We start from the raw sequence: 17,142 nt of genomic DNA on the forward strand, positions 1-17,142 counted from the left end.
TGTACTAGAACCCTTATGATCACACTCACCCATACTGCGGTCCTGGTCGGTGAAGGTAAAGGAAGAAGAACTTCTGCCAGATTAGCGGCATGAGAGGGTGATCAGCGGGGGTAGCAAGGGCCTGGTGAGCCCAGCGGTAAATCATCAGCCTCTGAAGGGAAGGCACAATGGGCAGCTTCAGCTGGGTCTGTGCTTTCTGCAGAAAGAACATTTTCAGACAAGTGTTCTGCTGCAGTTCCCTGTAACAGGTTCTCACAGGTTAACTTAACAGATTAACACAACTACAAAGAAGAAAACTTCAGAAACATTACAGGCCTTAGAGGAAGAGCTGCCCAGCTCATGGTTATGCTGGACAGCTGTTAGACAGCAGCGCTACACCTCTGATGCTTAAAAAAAATAGCATGACACTTCTGTGAGGCAAGGCCAACATATGGACCATTGGTATTAATTAGTTAATCGCCATTCTCCCTCACAGAGTTAAGGTGTTCCTGATAGACTCCCACAAGACCAGTGATGTCAGAGAACAAAGCAGCAACAGCAAAGCACACTGCATGTTCCAACCAGCAAAAAATAAGTCTTAAGCCATATGAGAACACAGAATTCTATAGCATTACTTTTAGCTTTTTCCAAGACTACATTACATACAGCCCTAGTGAAAAATCTAAAACATAAGTAATGTGAAGAGAGAATACATAAGGAAAAAAAAAACTTCCTTTTGCAAAAGCAGACAAAGGCAAAGCAATGTATGAGCAGCAGCATGCCATGTTAGCAACACAGAACACTACTCCACAGACCCACTAAATCATTAAGAAGTCACACACCAAGCTTCCACAGATTGTGCCTGAAGCAGGGGAACAAGAGGCTTTTCCGAGTTCCCAGGTCTCAGCACAGACCCTGGCAGTACCTCAATCCCCTCACTAGACCTCTAGAACCCTCAGCACCCTCTCCCACACACTAACCACATACCATCTCATTGTTTTCCAGCTAAATGAAGGCGTACAAGCCAAGGCAAAAACATTCTCCAGACTAGCCTCCAAGGATGCAAGACATTACCAGTCTGGACACAGCCCAGGCAAACCTATTTCCATAGAGCTTCCAGACCACCTTCCTCATTAAAACATACTGTAACAGCTGCAATGAAGGATTGGCCAAAAGTTACACTTTGACTCTAGACATCTTTGGTTTCCACTTGCTTCATTCCAGAATTTCTAACTGAATTTGGGCAAAGAACCTAGAAAATGCTGCAACAAGGCTTAAAACACACCTGACTAAGTGCCTTTTAAGAGAGAGACCTAAGTAGTTCCGAAAGCCTTGAAAAATAATTCAGCAAATATAGAGAAAAGTCCAGTCTTCTGCAAAATTTAAATGATCTTAGAACGTTCTTTGAAATGTAGGCACATTTTCCCAGCGGTAAAATAAGAGTATCTGCATTATCTCAGTGGTATAAAATCCACTGAAGACAGTGAGGCATTCAGATGACCCAGAAAATCATACAAGAGCACTAACTAGTGAAGTTTTCTGTAAATAATGATATACTAAAAAAGCAGATATTTGCACAGTAGTTTCAAAATGTTCAACTCAAAATGTAAAGGAAAACTACCCTGAGGTATACTTTCTCCTGGAAAGCCAGATAAAGCAGTAGTTATGCTTTTATCCTGGGTTAGAAAAACTATGTAAGATCAAACTCAAACAATACAAGAGAACACTTCTCCAGTAGTTCTCTCCAACAAAAGCAGATGAACAGTTCTCACCTTCAAGGCTTGATCAGGAGTTAAAGCATTAATGACCAACTCCTGCTCCACAACTCTGCGAAGCTGTGAATCTTCTTCGAATATTGACTCCATATTTAACACCATCCATGAAAACCAGACCTGTGCAACACAGTAACAACAGAAACACTGATAAAGTGACAAGGGTAGGATCAAGAAGCTTGCTGTTTTCTTAAGAGGAATATGTCTCTGCCAGATTCTCGTTACCAAGCTGCAAAAGAAGCCCATACCACACACGAAAACCAGTTTCCTTCTTACCTACTTTAAAAATTCTCCTTTGTATTTTGTAAAATCTTGGGAAAGAAGGAGGAAACCATAGAGTTCTGGAGGCAACAACCTACTCAAACCCAGTAAAATAAGATCTCCTCTCTCCCACCTGGCACTACACATCTGCAGTTGAGGTACTGCAGGTTTTTTTCCTTTTTGCTCAAATGAGGAACTTTCTTAAGCATACAGAAAGCAACTAGTATTCAAAATATTTATCAGAGACTGATCTAATAGAAAGTCAGGCTTCACGTACTTTCTCTCATTAAATATACTGAGAACAATTGAAGATTAAAAAATCTGAACTAACAAATCCTATTATATAAATTCTTGGACACAGATCAGACAAACTCTCTGTGCAAAATGTCCATGTTCCCCTTAACGTAATAAAGGCACAACATTCTGATCAGCTACATTAGGATTTTATCACAAGAAAACACACAAACACTGGGATAGGAAGGAAGAGGGAACAAGAGAAAATCTGCAAAAACCTGCCAAAGCAGGAAGACAAAAGCCACCTAGACACCTGTTATTGCTTATCCCAGGGCTGTTCATACATCATCATCGTGCCACTTACCTGTGAGGAATTGGCATTGCCCTCAACAAAGGAAGGAGTCACATTGCTTGCCACGATCCAGCTGACAAGCGAAGACAACAGACCTTTGTCACAATGATAGCCCAAAGCATTCTGCATGGAAACAGAAAACATTTGGGGGATGATTTACAAGCTACAGGTATGTCACTCAGCCTTCACCCAGGTTCCTTTCTGCCTCGTGTTGCTACTTCCCAACTTTAGCTCAGCCAGCTAGCACTGAAATGCCTGCTTATAGATTGTTACAGTGACAGTGCTGGTCTTTTCAGGAGAAGAAGCTCTGTTTTTGTGCGAAACACGCTATCAAACATTTGAAATGCTAAAACCAGAAAATACTGCAGAAGAATGGCTGCAGAAGCGTGGCCTTAGAATCCCTAAAGACCTGCACAATCCAGCCCCGGTATCAGAGTAGGCCTGCAATCAGAATTGTGCTGAAGTTGCTGTGCTGAAGGCAACAAGAAAGGTAGCCTTGAGCTACTCCTGAATCCTGAGACCAAGTGATTATGTTGTGCCAACAGGCCGTGGCCGTAACGAGATACAGCTGCTGGGAAAGCAGGTGCAGGGCCAAGAGAGATAGGGAGCGTATGGGAAAATAGGGAGTAACAAACTGCAAGGCTGAAGCACAGCAACACAATTAGCTACATGGATAGAATGCTTATTTCAGTCATGATAATTGGGGGTGTGAGAACCGCGCGCGTTTAGAGACTACTAACCAATTCTATTTCTGCTTTACCAATGTGCATGTGTATCGGTTCTATGTAAGTAGTGTTAGAAACTAATAAAGGTGAGCAGGATGCATAACTCATATTGAGCATCTTCTTGACTCCAGCGAACCCTTCTTCCAACAAAATACTACGATAGAACTCATATGAATGAAACCTGTGTTCCAAATAGGTTTTAATAATAATGATTATTGAAATATTAGACATTTCATTACTCTTGGACCTACTCAGAAAGAGATCAGACAACCCCATTATCACTCAGCATCACGAATGTTCTTGTTACATTTCAGGAAGATACATTCACACCAAAATTAGAATGAGTAACACAACTGATTATTTATTCAATAACCAGACCAATATACCACACCCATTCACCTTATGTTGTTGGTAAAGCAGCTTTTGTATGCAGTCCTCCTGACTGTACTGAAAAGCAGCTTTACACAAGTCATCCAGCAAGAAGAGTGTTGCCTGGTCCCTGTGCCACAGCTGCTGGCTGGTGAGGAGCTGAGCCCAGAACTCCAGTACTGCAGCCGGCCCCACTCCATTTGGCTGGTCACTTAGGAAAATGTGAGTCTGCCAAATTGAACGGTAAAATTACTCAAGAGACTGCAGCTTCAATTGAAGTTTAAGAATTTATTGGTAAGTGTTTAACTTGCATAAGGCTATGGGCCTATCCTTTAAATAATTCATAACAATACTCTCTACACCCATGTAAAACAGCCTTGTCATCTCCAAACTTTTGCAGATTCTGCAGCCTGGAGAGCCGAGCATCTTGCGCAATCAGCAAACACAGATGCAAAAGTCGTAAGCAGGACCTCTGTGACCTGCAGACATAAATGGCACCTATTTCTGTAGCACAGCCTGATGTTCTTGCAAAAGGACTTCCCAGAGCAGGTCGGTTTTCCTTTAGTCCTTAACCCTGTCTAACATTAGCAGGCCTTGACTCTTGACCTCTTTGCAATTAGCAAAAAATACTACCATTCCTTAACATAGGAACATTTTATCATACCCCAGCCATAAATTAATGGACAAAAGCAAAGCTTTCAAACGTTAAAGTATCTGTTGCATTCCTCAACTAACACAAGCAAGAAAATAGCACTGCATATCAACATTCCCTTTTTAGGCATTTTGACCTGGCATTAGAAAATAAGTTTTCCAAGAAGCCTGGAAAGCACATATTGTTGTTATCTGGTGTCACAAGAGTTGCCAGATTTAGGCAAGTTTAAGCAGAAGTATTTCAGGAAAACAAATCCAGCTATTCATGCTTGATGAAGGGTATTCTGTGGCTGCAGAAAAGCCAGATTCAGCATCCTTGCTAAGCTTAAACGCTAACTCGGTCAAAAAAGCCTACCTGTTTTTAAAAGAAAACTTTGCCCCCCCCCCCCCCCCCCCCTATTTTTTTTGTATGGTCTTCTTACCTGTATCATACTACTGAGCAGCTTAACATTTTCTCCATAGCTCACTCCTGTCAAGTGCTGTGTAACTTTGTGGGTAACCTGCAGGGTCATGCCTTGAGGGACTCCACTATCCAGATGAAGGAACAGTCGGACATAAGATAAAAACCTAGGGATGTCAACAAATTAATTCTAAAATTTCTCTTACTGCATAATAGAAAGCAAGCCTGCTTCTAGAGTATTTAAAACCAGCTCAGCGGCACTGGTGACACCAATATACAAGGACTTTAATTCACAGCCATACTGTAGATTTAATTACTTCATTTTAACCAATTTATAGGCAGTGTGAGTAGTTCATGGCAGACTAATTCATGGCAGCTCATCCGGACTGAATACAATTCTTGATCAACATCAGCACCCAAATCTAGCCTGGGAGTTGTTTGGGAGACTGGCAGGCGGTTGAAGTCAAAAGCCCCCAGAGACCACACTATTAATTGACCATGACAGAGAGCTGAGGTCCAGCACCTGAGAAAGCTCCCACCCGTTGCCCAACTTACCCAGTAGACAAGCAGGCAATACCATTTTACTGTGTCACTTTCTCACCCACCTAAACACAACAGCTACTTGCAAATACAGTTGTCTGAAGACCACTTCATATGTACAATTGTCACTGATGCTGTGTCACAGATGTCAGGACACACTTCAACTACTTCCTCAGCCAGAGTCAACGTCAAAATATAACTCTGCAAGGAAACCAGATGTACTCCCCCATCATGTATCACATTCTCACTGGATGCAAAATCCAGAACGAAGCCTGACAAGTTTAACAGTTAAGATTAACTTTCATTGTTCTTTATCCATAAATGTATTAGGAACATATAATGCTTACTGTTCATTCTTCAGGAGGTAATACTGGCAAGAGTAAAATAAGGGTAAAATTTTATCCAGCACATGGACCACTGTTCTCAGATATCTAGACTGGACGAGCACACCCAACAGACGGATCCCTTCAGCACAGAACTTCTCAATGCTGTAAAGACAAAATAAGAAAGAAAGAAAACCACAATGACTATCAGTAGAAAGGGAAATAGGGTGTTGATTTTCATGTGAACTGAGATGCAAAGACATCCGTATCTTTACACTTAATCTTTGAAATCCTAAACAGCTAAATACAGAGTTCTTTCTTCAGCTGTAGGAGTCATTCAATTGCTGACAGATTTGGTAAGTATTTGCTAACCTTCTGAGAGTTTGTGTCCTGTCTTCCAAAAATTACTTAAAATGAGGGTCTTCATCAAGTTTCAATCAATTTAAAGCTCAGTGTTATTGCTTAACCTGGCCAATGAACCTCCCTCTCCAGACAAAGCAAGAACCTAGAGAGGGAGTTTCCTATTCTCTAGCTTTGGCATGTCATCAGGACAGATGATGCTCTGGACATCTTTCTTATCTAGATAGAGCTCAAAGGGTTTCCTTACAGTAGGTACTTAGCCATCTGCAGTCAGCTGAGATTAACCCTACCTTCACTGTCCAAAAAAATCACCACGGCAACTTAGTTGTGCTCTGCATCAAGTTTTGCTAAATGAGAAGAGTTGCATGCTAGGAAAAGATGTAAAAAAATTAATCCTATGTCTATTCTGAGATCATGAAAATGAAATATTGTACTGTCACCAGCTCAGAGAACCAACCATCGCTTGGTTCTCCTGCACATTAACATAACTGACCTCACACTTCTGCATGTGGTAAATATTAGTCAGTGTTGCAGAGTGGCAGGGGGGGACCACTAAAAAAACCCAAACACCCATAACATTTGCTTTCCATGCTCAAAGTCATGTAAAAATTCCTACTCTCAAACTACAATACCTTTGTATCAGCCTCAAACTAGTCTAGTGTTTTGAAGAAGCACCTATGGATCTATGGCACAACCTTAGCATCAAGCAATGGCTTGGGGAAGGAGAAAAAAGCCAAGACAGTTTCTCATTAAAGCATAACGCAACATCACATGCAGCAAATAATTCTGTGAAAAGTTTTAATAGAGAAGAGATAATTAAAAAGATCAGATTCAGGGAAAATAGACCTGGGAGAGACCGATTAACCTATCCATGGCTCTGCACCTTAATCAACTAGTACATTTGATTAAGTTCAAAAGCCCTACCTACAAACCAGCTTAAAACACTGGAAAAGCCTGTGTTGGAACACAGCCAGGACTAGGAGGTTCAGTATTAAGGTTATAAAGCTCTCTATCATTACAAGCATAAGTTGTTTTCCCTCCTCACTATGTTCTGAATGCTCTGCTGCATCCCTGCTTAAAAAAGTTACCTGTAGAACAATCCTCTCAATAAGTGTGGTTAAAGGTTATTCCTGTCCGTAGCAGTCAGACTAAACCCTCAGTTTCAATATTATTTCTAATTACTATTTTGACCCTAACATGCAGAAGGCAAAAAACAGTATTAGCAAGTCAAAGGAAAAGGCATGTTGCTTGCAACTACAGTCCCTGAAAGACTGCTCAACCCCTTGCATCAGAAGTCCTTTATTCTTTAAACATGCATAAAGTCATTAATAACCCTCAATTCATCATTACGTATGCTGCTCAGCCACTGGGGCCGTCCATCCAAGGCAAACACGAAAAAGCACACTTACCTGTGACCTAGCGTGGTCATTGCCAGAGCCAGATAACAGCCAATAGGGATGTCTGCTTTAACAGCCTTCAGGAGAGGGTGAAGCACAACTGACTCCGTCATGTCGAGCACGTTGTCAGACACAAGGACTGCAAGCCAGCCGTGCTTCATGCTGCAGTCATTTCTGTGAAGCTTTAACCTCAAAATCAAACCCCATGCCCACTGATTAAAGGAAGTCTCTGGTGTTTCTCCATATCGAACAATGCTGGCTAAGTAGGAGACCTGGAACAAAGCAATGGGAACAGAAATGAGAGGAAGCACAACCATACCACAGCACATCTAGGATTTGGGTCAGCTTGGATGAGTTTCCTCTTCTATCACAACACCATGACACAAGATCAGAGCAACAGTAGTTGATTTTCAGACATGCCATGTAGCACCACCAATTAAGTTTATCAAGTCTATGTTTCTATGGCCTTCATTTCCACCTCACCTCACCACCACCCCCCCAATCTCTTCTGGTAAAGGCTATCAATTTATACTGTTTGCCTGAAGTTTTCCAAGCTAGATACTGGTCTCAGATTAAATTTTATTTTTATGAAATTTATGAAACGAAAGTGCCACACTCAACCTTCAGTAAAGTTTAAGACTGCTATCAAAGGAAAAATAAAAAAATATATAGACAAAAACAGTATCTGTCAATAAAAAGCCTAAAATCAGTCAGCCTCTCCTTAGGAAGACTGATGTGGACAGCAGTCTCTGCACTACGTACACGTGTCCATTGCAGTGAAGACCCTCTCTAGATCAGAAGGAATTATAAATCTCTGGGAAAAAATATTGTACATGCTCTGACAGACAGTGTAAATTGCAGAGCCAGGGGGGGAACAATTAAGATATTTCATCCTCTCTGAGCAGTGGTACAAGAACCTAAGCATTATTTTCTCTCAAGTTAGAGTTACAAGCTTATGCAAGTCAGGACAGAATCACTAATACAAGTGCCAATCAAGGCTGAGACAGGCTTAAAAAACCCATCTAGCTGGTACAAAACAACAAACCATGATTAGGTAGTGCAGAGAAGCAAGTCAAAAAAGAGCAGAGACAATAAGGAACATGCAGAGTGTTGGAAGAAAAGACTGGGGGAAAAAGCACAGGGGAGGAGGGGAGGAGAAAGCACTGTACAAGAAATACTGAAAAAACAAAGCATAGCACAACGCTAAAAGCTCTGAAAAAATAAACAGAAGCATCTTGGATTGAATATCCAAATATGGGATTTTTAATCTTGATCCTTCTATTCTTCCATTCCCCTCCTGTAACTTGGAGCCATACTCTCTTCAGGCACTAGTGTGCAGTAAAATCAATATAATAAATGTCTGTAGGGTGGTCAAGTAACACAGCACTGATCACTGCTGAAAAGTTCCTAAAGAGATTAATACTGGAGTCTTCAAATAAGGTAAGCCTAAGAGCTGGAGACACAGGAAGGATGTCTCTTATGTTCACCAGTAATAATAAGCAGTCTTTCATTAAGCAAGTACTGGCCAACTCTGCATGAGTAAAGGATGCTTTGGAAGAACAGCTGGCAACTCTATGCAACTACAGGCTGGACAATAATGCAAACCTACAAGAGGGTCAAATTTAAAATGTCTATTTCTCATATAGATGTTCAATATAAGTATAACATTATGTTTCAAATAGCTCTTTGGGTACAAGAATACTAAGAGTTGATATATTATGTTCTAGTAGTATCAAGATAGCATAGCTTTTAAAAAGTAAAAAAAAAGGGGGCTTGGCCTGCAGTTTTTCCTGTCTATCAATGTCAATAAAGTAAACTCTGTAGCTCTGAAGGAGGAATACCTGTTTTATGCTTTCAGAAAGCAGCCCAGTATATGGCTTCTGGGAGAGATATTTCTGGTATGCTTCCAGGACCATCAATGCAACTTCAGAATGGACAGCTGCATCCAGATGAAGAGCATCCTGCTAAAAAGAAGAATCACATCACAAAACTTTGCCTCATTTAAAAGGTCTCTACATTACTGAGTTGCACTACAGAGAAATAAATCTTAATTTGAACAGCCAGAAAAACATTAAATATGATAATACCTAGGCAAAATCTTGGCCAGTAAGAAAAGTTTTAGCCCACCATTGAAAACTAATGAGCTCAGACCGGGCAATACAAAGCTCAACAGTTAGATTACTTCCAGAAAAGGATGACCATAATGACTTCTCATGTGCATTTTCTGAATTTATAGCAATCAACCCCAAGATCCATAGCTGGCATTTTAAGTTACATAGTACAGACACTGGAAATCTTGCCCTCAAAAACAAGATAAAACCAAAAAAAACATATTAAGGGGTTTTTTGGTATCACAGTAATTCTTCTTACCAGCTGCCACATTAAAGGACTATTTTTCCCCATATCAAAGGGTACAGACATGACAGTCATTGCACAGCAAAGACCTCACAGCTCATTTTCCCTACCATTCCTTTATTTTCACATGTCATCATGAAAGAGGGAGAAAAAGTGAGGCAATCTTCATGAACAAGGATCAAGCACAGCAAAGACTTCAGTACAACCAATAGCACAGATTACAATGCTAAAACTGATCACTGAACTCAGGCAACAGGATTTCCCCCCCCAATCTATTTCTGTTTCTCTCTGAAAAAGCATTCACCCTCCACTGGTTCTGAACTGATGGAGCTCTTAACCCACTCTATGGAGTATTTTCCAGTCATTTAAATAATGTTCAGAGCCTTGAAACCTCTAATTTAAGTCATTAGTTTTCTTGTATTGTAAAAAACATAACTGGATACCAGCCTGCAAACTACAGTCACACCAGTCTCATACACACTTCTTGAAGGACTTTTTGCAGCCACAGACACCTTAACCAAGTGACTATAAAAAAATTGTCCTGTCAGCTGTTTCCTCTTGCTCAGAGAGGAAATTCCTGCTTAAACACCACTTTTAATCTGATCTGCAGCAACACAAGAAACCAACACAAGCAAATCCTCAGGCAAAATGCTGCAAAGTTACAGTGAAGCTCCCATCCTACGCCATCAAGTGCACAGCCACCACATAAAAGCACATGATTGACCGTTTTCAAATTCAATTAGAGTCCCAGTTCAGTAAAACTTTTGCTCTGAAAGCCAGACCAGGTTCAGGCCTCCTGTTTTTAATACGTACATGCTCACCGAATCCCCAGTTTAGCCCTTCCAGGATAATGCAGGCTAGTTTATTCTCCACTGTTGTTAGAGTGTAATTTAACAACCAGTCACGAATCAGTGCTATCTCAGATGAAGTAGGCTTCCACAGATACAGTGGCAGTTCCTTAAACAAATATAAAGAGACCTTTGAAGACAGAAAACAAAAAGGCTAATCAGTACTCAGTATGGAACAATAATCACCATTATGCCCTTCTATCTTTAAGAGTGATATAAAAAACCACAAACATGGAGAGATCTTTAAAAATCCATCCATGTCAAGCTGTATCTTATAACATAGCCTGTTATGGCCTTAAGTTTTAACTGGGCACCTGCTTTAAACAATGAACGTTAGCACTTACCATCCCAACTTTTTCGATGGTCTCTCTAACTCGATCCAGCAACACAGAAATAATTTGTGTGTGGAAGCTGGCAATTGCTCCCAAGAGCTCTCGACCAACTTTTGAAAACGTCTCTCTTGTGGAAAGGCTAACATAAGACACCTGAGAAGATGAGCAGCGAGAAGTTACTGGTTATGGCTGACTTTCACAGACACCACAATGAAACATCTTTTGGAAAATACAGAATCAAATTGCTCTGGGTGATCGGATAAAGTTGATAAATGTCAGTATTAAAACTGAAACTGATTGCCCTAGAAGATATGGAAATTATTATGTCACAGTGCCAAAAACAAAGTCCAAAACTAAACATAGGAACAACACCAACACACACACAAAAACCTCCCAAAGAACTACACACTGCAACAGAAAACACACCACACAAGGAATTTCACAGCTACAAGCTAGACCTGCAGGAGAACAATAAAGTAAAATATTTTTGTTCGTTTGTTTCATTCTGGCTTGGTCTACGGAAAAGCTGTTCTTTCTCCCAGAAAAAGATGCACTCCAGGACATTTTAACTTGGTACTAGATTATAAACCTCACAAGCAGCACTTTCTTAGTTCCAAAGTAGAAGCCATGAATGTTTCACATCTTCCCCTGTTAGAAAGAAAAAGGGCATACTCATCCTTTTCCTGAATGGACCAGTAATGTTACTCACCTCATATATCTCCAGAGCAACAATTTTGATAAAATCCTCATCAACATCATCCCGTTTGGTTTGTGCCATCTGAGCAAATGTGATGAGCAGATAAATTTCTTCCGAGCAGTTCATTGTTTTGAGATATTTTTCAAAATTTTCAAGGTGCTCTGGGTCTACAAAGAAGTCCCATGAAAAAAACATGATACAAGGAGTATTATAGAACATATCATCAACATTTATACATTTATTCACAGTTCAATCCCAGAGCAGGAACCAGTGACAGAAGCATTATCACTGCAGGCTTGTAAATTAGTATCCTCTCTTCAGAAGTGGCTGGTACCAGCTGCTCTAAAATAAGGTGTAAGAAACACCATAATACGCAGCGACGCCATACGATTCAGTAAATATGTTAGTAATTACTAATGAAAGCTAGGAGTACTTCAAGAACAGCTGGAATTCAATTTTTAATATTGGTTTAAGTACACCATGCTTATCATCCACAGTAAAAACTGCCTGAATCTCTTTGCTTTTTAAAAAATGTTATCACAGTTTTGGTTTCCATTACATACTGGAGCAATAAATTCCACAGATTAAGCCCAAATTACATGAAAGGATTCTAGTTTTAATCAGCAGTCAAGACAAGATTAAAACTAAGCCCATCCAAGCACAGATGAGAGGTTTTGATCAAGTTGAGAGACTCTGCCCATTCCAGATACCATGATCTCAAGCAGCAATTAAACTGGGGAGATCACTATGACAATTACAAATAAAAATACTTCAAGCATCTAGCCCTGGGCCTAGATCATGTCCAAGAGTTACAAGGAAGGGTCAGCTTCATTTTCTCCAACTCAGTACAAAAAAAAAATCATTGAATGCACTTATTCAGAAAATACCTCTGAAAACAGAGAGCCAAAGTTGCGCAGGACAGGAAGGCTAAGAGATGCTTTCACTCAAATTCAAGTCAGGTTTACTCTTTAATTCCAATAGTGAGATACTGCCAAATGCAAATAAACATTTCATTCCTCAGGGTGGGGACAAGAGGAAGGTAAAAGTACAAGGAAACCTGTAAAGGACTTAAAACATTTTCTCTTCCAAATAACTTGAAAGAGTATGTGCAGCAAAACAAGCATTGAAAGTTGCATTTGAGCTGTAAAACAGTTTGGAGAGCGGTCTACTTCTTCTGAAGCATAACATGCCAGTAAACACTGTTTACACCAATCTTACAGCAGCTGAATAAACCAAAAAAGCACTCATTGTGGCACTTAGCTACTTAATCTGCACAGGCACGTGCTCAGCATGCTTGTGATTAAACACTTCCACTTAAGTTACATTCTATTTTAAGGGCTTTCAAGAATTTTGCAACTGTACTTCAACCCGAGCTCAGATTTGTACAGCCAAACATCTCATCAGTGTGGTACAGGATTGTGCAATTTACGTAGAGTTTTCCATACAGTAAAATAAACTACACTCCTGAAAGACACCATAGACAGACAGGGGATATCTCCCTTCACCAATGCTACCTTCTATCTTTACAGCAGAAGCTACACAGCACTCTGAGTTTTGCTGTTGTCTGAGATTTTTTTAAGGTAATGCACAAGGGAAAATAACCCAAAATATACCATTACTATATATAAAGGCATGGCAGAATGACCCAGAGGGTGGGGAAGGCATAGGATACGCAAGTAACAAATGATGACCATGACAGCAATTGTATGATGAGCACCATGATGTGTGTGTCTGTTTCGTTAGGCACAGACCAGCGAACAACAGAGAAGGTGGCTGGAGAAGAACAGAAGAGAAAAATGGGATCAGGTAAAGTGAAGGACAAAGTCAATAAGAGGAAGGAGGAGGGCTGGTGTCAGCTGCTGGGCACATGTGCATCAAGACCTTCTCTGCTGCAACTCACAGCTCTGCAATCTCCCAGCTTCCTGCCTCAGCTGCACCTCCTCTTCATCACTGTACCTGGGGTCATCTGTGAGCTCCACACACTGCAGACCCCATGCCAACCTCAAACCCACAGCAAGCCATAGCCTCGACTGAAGGATGGGGACAAGGAAAAAGGGAAGAAGAGAGACTCTGCTTCACTGTGAAGTGATAGGATTTAGGCAATGACATCTTCCCCACACAGTTGCTAGTGGAGCCAATGCCCTTCCTCCTCTGTGCATCTGATGACACTACAAGTTTAGAGAGACCCCAAGAATCAGTGGCTCCTCAAATGTGGTGCTGGCAGTAAAGAAACCGTAACAAGAAATGTTGTTCAGCAGGTTCTCATTGCCAATTGCAATGGATGCAAAGACAAAACTGTTCATCCTACATTCATAAAACTTAAATATACATGCTCATACTCCCACAGGTATCAAACATCAAGAAGAAACTACTAAGTCATTGCTTGTCAGCAAAAACCACAGTAAGTTTACTAACATTTGGTCCACTCAAGAATACCTCAGGTAACCAGACTTCCCATATTTCCTCAGCGGGTTATATCTGGTAGCTCTCATAATCCAGAGGTTGTCCTAGTAAGTGGAGCTCCATCACTGTGCTCCATTTTATCATGCTATTTCTACTATCCCTTAAAAGTAATTACACTCTCACTTCTATATACTCAAGTCTAAAGCTTCCATCTATTACCAAGGCTTGCTACCACCTGTAGATTCACCACTCAAAACTGCTCAAACAATCTGGGAAGGGAAACCAATAAAAAAAGGTTCTCTCCCAGGAGAAGGTTAATGTCATGGTCTTCTAAGGTATGATTACAAAAAATTAAGTCACCATTATGTTGGTGTCAGTCAAAAGAAGCTATTTCAGAAGATAAGACTGATTTCACTGAAAGAACGGTTGATATTCCCTGTCTAGACATTTGTGAAAAATAGTATCATGCTGACATAACCCACTGAAGAGAAGAGGAAAAAAATATACTGCATCAGCATACCAGTGACTTTAATACAAAAGATTAAAATGTAAAACCAAAAAAATTTGAAAAAATAATCAGTGTTTATTACTGTCAGAGCTGCAACCCACCATACATACACCACATACAGAGCTGCAATACACCATATCACATTCTCTTTGAGATACAGGAAAAATGTATTGCAATAACAAAAATAAGCCCTACTGAAACAGTGTAACTGTTACAGTTTTGGTTAGCAAGTATTAATCAGATCAGCACTTCATAAAGTGAATGTAGTTACCATCTTGGTATTTCTCTCCCACTCTGCGTAAATTGCCTTAAATATCAGCTGAGCTTGCACATAGTCAAGACACTCAGTAACCCCTCAAGATCACCATTTTCTCCTGCTTCTCCATGAAAAGACTTAGTTGATGTGGTAACAGCTATCAGGGCTACCAGCTAGCTGAAAAGTAAAACAGTGACATCTGTTCTCCCTGAAGACAGCAAAGAGGCTGGGAAGTAGGGAGTTACTGCTTTGTTTACCCATCTCCCTGTTAATCAAGTCTTGAAGTATTTCCCACAAAGGTAGCAGCAAAGGGTAAGTAGCATTCCAGCTCCTTCTAAATAACTGTTATAGCTGGTCACCACAGCTGAGATCAACACAGGACAGAAGTCAAGGGGAAGTAGGAAGAAAAGGTAGCATATAGGACAGGAAAAGCATCACAAGAAGGCATGAGATATGGGAAACATCTGTAGTTCTGGACAATAAGCAGATGTTCCCTAATGTAAGATAGTGAAGCCAAAACTAGCAAGTTTAGAGGCAAAAAAAAAGAACTGTGGTATTTATAGAACTATCAACAGCTCACATAAAACCCAAAACCCTCCAAAAAACCTTAAACCAACCCTAAGCAATAGAGAGTTCTGCATTTTCAGATTTAAGCCTCTCTCTCTCCAAATACTACCAAAGGTCCAGATAGGAGCTGATACAAGAATACACAAGATTTATCTACTGCATGGCACTCCTGCAGCTCTGAGGCAGCCAGTAGCAGTCTCTGTCAGAGAAAACTAGAAGGCCAAGAGATCCAACAATTCCGGTTAACATGAGTGTTTGGGCAAACAAGTACTGGAAGATCATGAACTGCTCAAGACATTTCTAAGGCCCCTGGGCCAGTCATGCTGCTGAGGATGTATTTAACAATGAAACCTACAAAAAAAGTAAACTTGTAGCTGATGCAGCAGTAGCCAAATCAATAATAATTGGTTTCAAGTGTAGGAATTCTACCTTTGAGTCTTTGTTTGCAGTCAGCAGGATGCAGAGTAGAGCAGAGCTCTTCCAGGTGCTCGCTCTCCGCACAGTGCATGACAAAGAAGAGCCTCCAAAGCATGTTGCTGGATAAGGTTCCATAAGGCATCTCAGACATGAACAACCAGACTCCCAACCTGTTGGATTTGAAGAGGCAGAGAGAAGCAGTTTCGCCCTGATAAATCCCAACATTTGAAAAGGAGACATATGCCCACATCTCTGCCACAGTAACAGAATTAGGAATTTGAGGATGTGTCTTAGCATCTTAAATTCTGAGGTAACCTCATTCTGAACTGGACAAGTCCTCAGAGCTTCTGTCAGATGCTAGAATTCAAGACATAATACCTCCCCATACTGATGCCACCAACGTGCTGAAAAATTGTGCATAACGCAGCCTTGTTTAAACCATTAAGTATTTAAAGGCATTCCAAATCCCAGTTTCAAGTATCTAACTTCTCCAAGGTGAAGCCATTATCAGTCACATGGGACAGCCTACCTTTTCGCCTTCAGAACATGTAGAACAGCTCTAAAAAACAGCTCATCAAACTCCAGTTGCAATTTTTCCACAGAGTAGGGATGCATAACTGATCCATACTGTTTATTGTTGCTAATGTATTGGGCCCAGTGGTCACTCACATGACAAAGTGTCATCCTACACAGAAGAATAAGCAAGTTGAAGTAGTATGTCATCACCACATAAAAATACTGACAACTAGATCAGAGTCTAATCACAAGACATGTGTTCAACCCTTTGTCCTCTGGTTTTCAGACACTTCCAATTAAATAGCATGTCTAAAATTCCTGTGTTATCCTTCCTTGGTATTGCAAGCAAAGTGCATAATATTCTGTTACACCAAATCAGTTGGTGTATGAACTCTGGAGACTTAAGGTAATCCTACATGATGAAAGGGCAGTAAGTGCAAAAAGTTCATACAGGAATAGTTATACTGAGAAAGCTCCTGCTCTAATAACACAAACGAAAACACGGATTTTGTTTCTGATTTAACTCTATCCCCCCTTGAAAACACAATCATAGAAGCTATATAAAACGACAGCTAGAGATTTAAAAACAAAGAGCAACTTTCTGGTTTCAATTCAATTTCCCTACTGCAACAATATGACAACTTTCAATGAGCAAATTAGAAATGCTAAAACAATTCCAGATAACAATGGAAAGTGCTAACACTCATTATAAATAGCGGTGATCTGAGATACCGTTTGTTGGATAAGCACATCCCTGATGAAAGTCAGCCCAGTGTTCCACAACTCCATCTCCACTAAACCCACAGCACTTAGATTCTGCAGTTTCCCACTTCACAGGCAGCTTTAGAAGCAAGGACCCTGGGATTTCAGATACCCAGAC

The 17,142-nt window shown here is 40.5% G+C and overlaps 1 protein-coding gene across 1 annotated transcript in view; it reads right to left on the reverse strand.

The window, feature by feature from the left end:
- EPG5 (ectopic P-granules autophagy protein 5 homolog) overlaps nt 1-17,142 on the reverse strand; it is a 59,341-nt gene that overhangs the window by 28,895 nt on the left and 13,304 nt on the right. The window contains exons 10-22 of the mRNA XM_040579706.1: nt 16,276-16,431; nt 15,759-15,916; nt 11,608-11,762; nt 10,911-11,051; nt 10,532-10,696; nt 9,205-9,324; nt 7,376-7,635; nt 5,631-5,771; nt 4,766-4,910; nt 3,723-3,920; nt 2,611-2,721; nt 1,752-1,871; nt 30-196 (exon numbers count right to left, since the gene is read on the reverse strand). Of these exons, the coding sequence (XP_040435640.1) occupies nt 30-196; nt 1,752-1,871; nt 2,611-2,721; nt 3,723-3,920; nt 4,766-4,910; nt 5,631-5,771; nt 7,376-7,635; nt 9,205-9,324; nt 10,532-10,696; nt 10,911-11,051; nt 11,608-11,762; nt 15,759-15,916; nt 16,276-16,431 (2,037 nt within the window). The remainder of the gene's footprint in view (nt 1-29; nt 197-1,751; nt 1,872-2,610; nt 2,722-3,722; nt 3,921-4,765; nt 4,911-5,630; nt 5,772-7,375; nt 7,636-9,204; nt 9,325-10,531; nt 10,697-10,910; nt 11,052-11,607; nt 11,763-15,758; nt 15,917-16,275; nt 16,432-17,142) is intronic.

This window comes from Falco naumanni, chromosome Z, assembly GCF_017639655.2.
Source record: "Falco naumanni isolate bFalNau1 chromosome Z, bFalNau1.pat, whole genome shotgun sequence".
In the NCBI taxonomy this organism is placed as follows: domain Eukaryota; kingdom Metazoa; phylum Chordata; class Aves; order Falconiformes; family Falconidae; genus Falco; species Falco naumanni.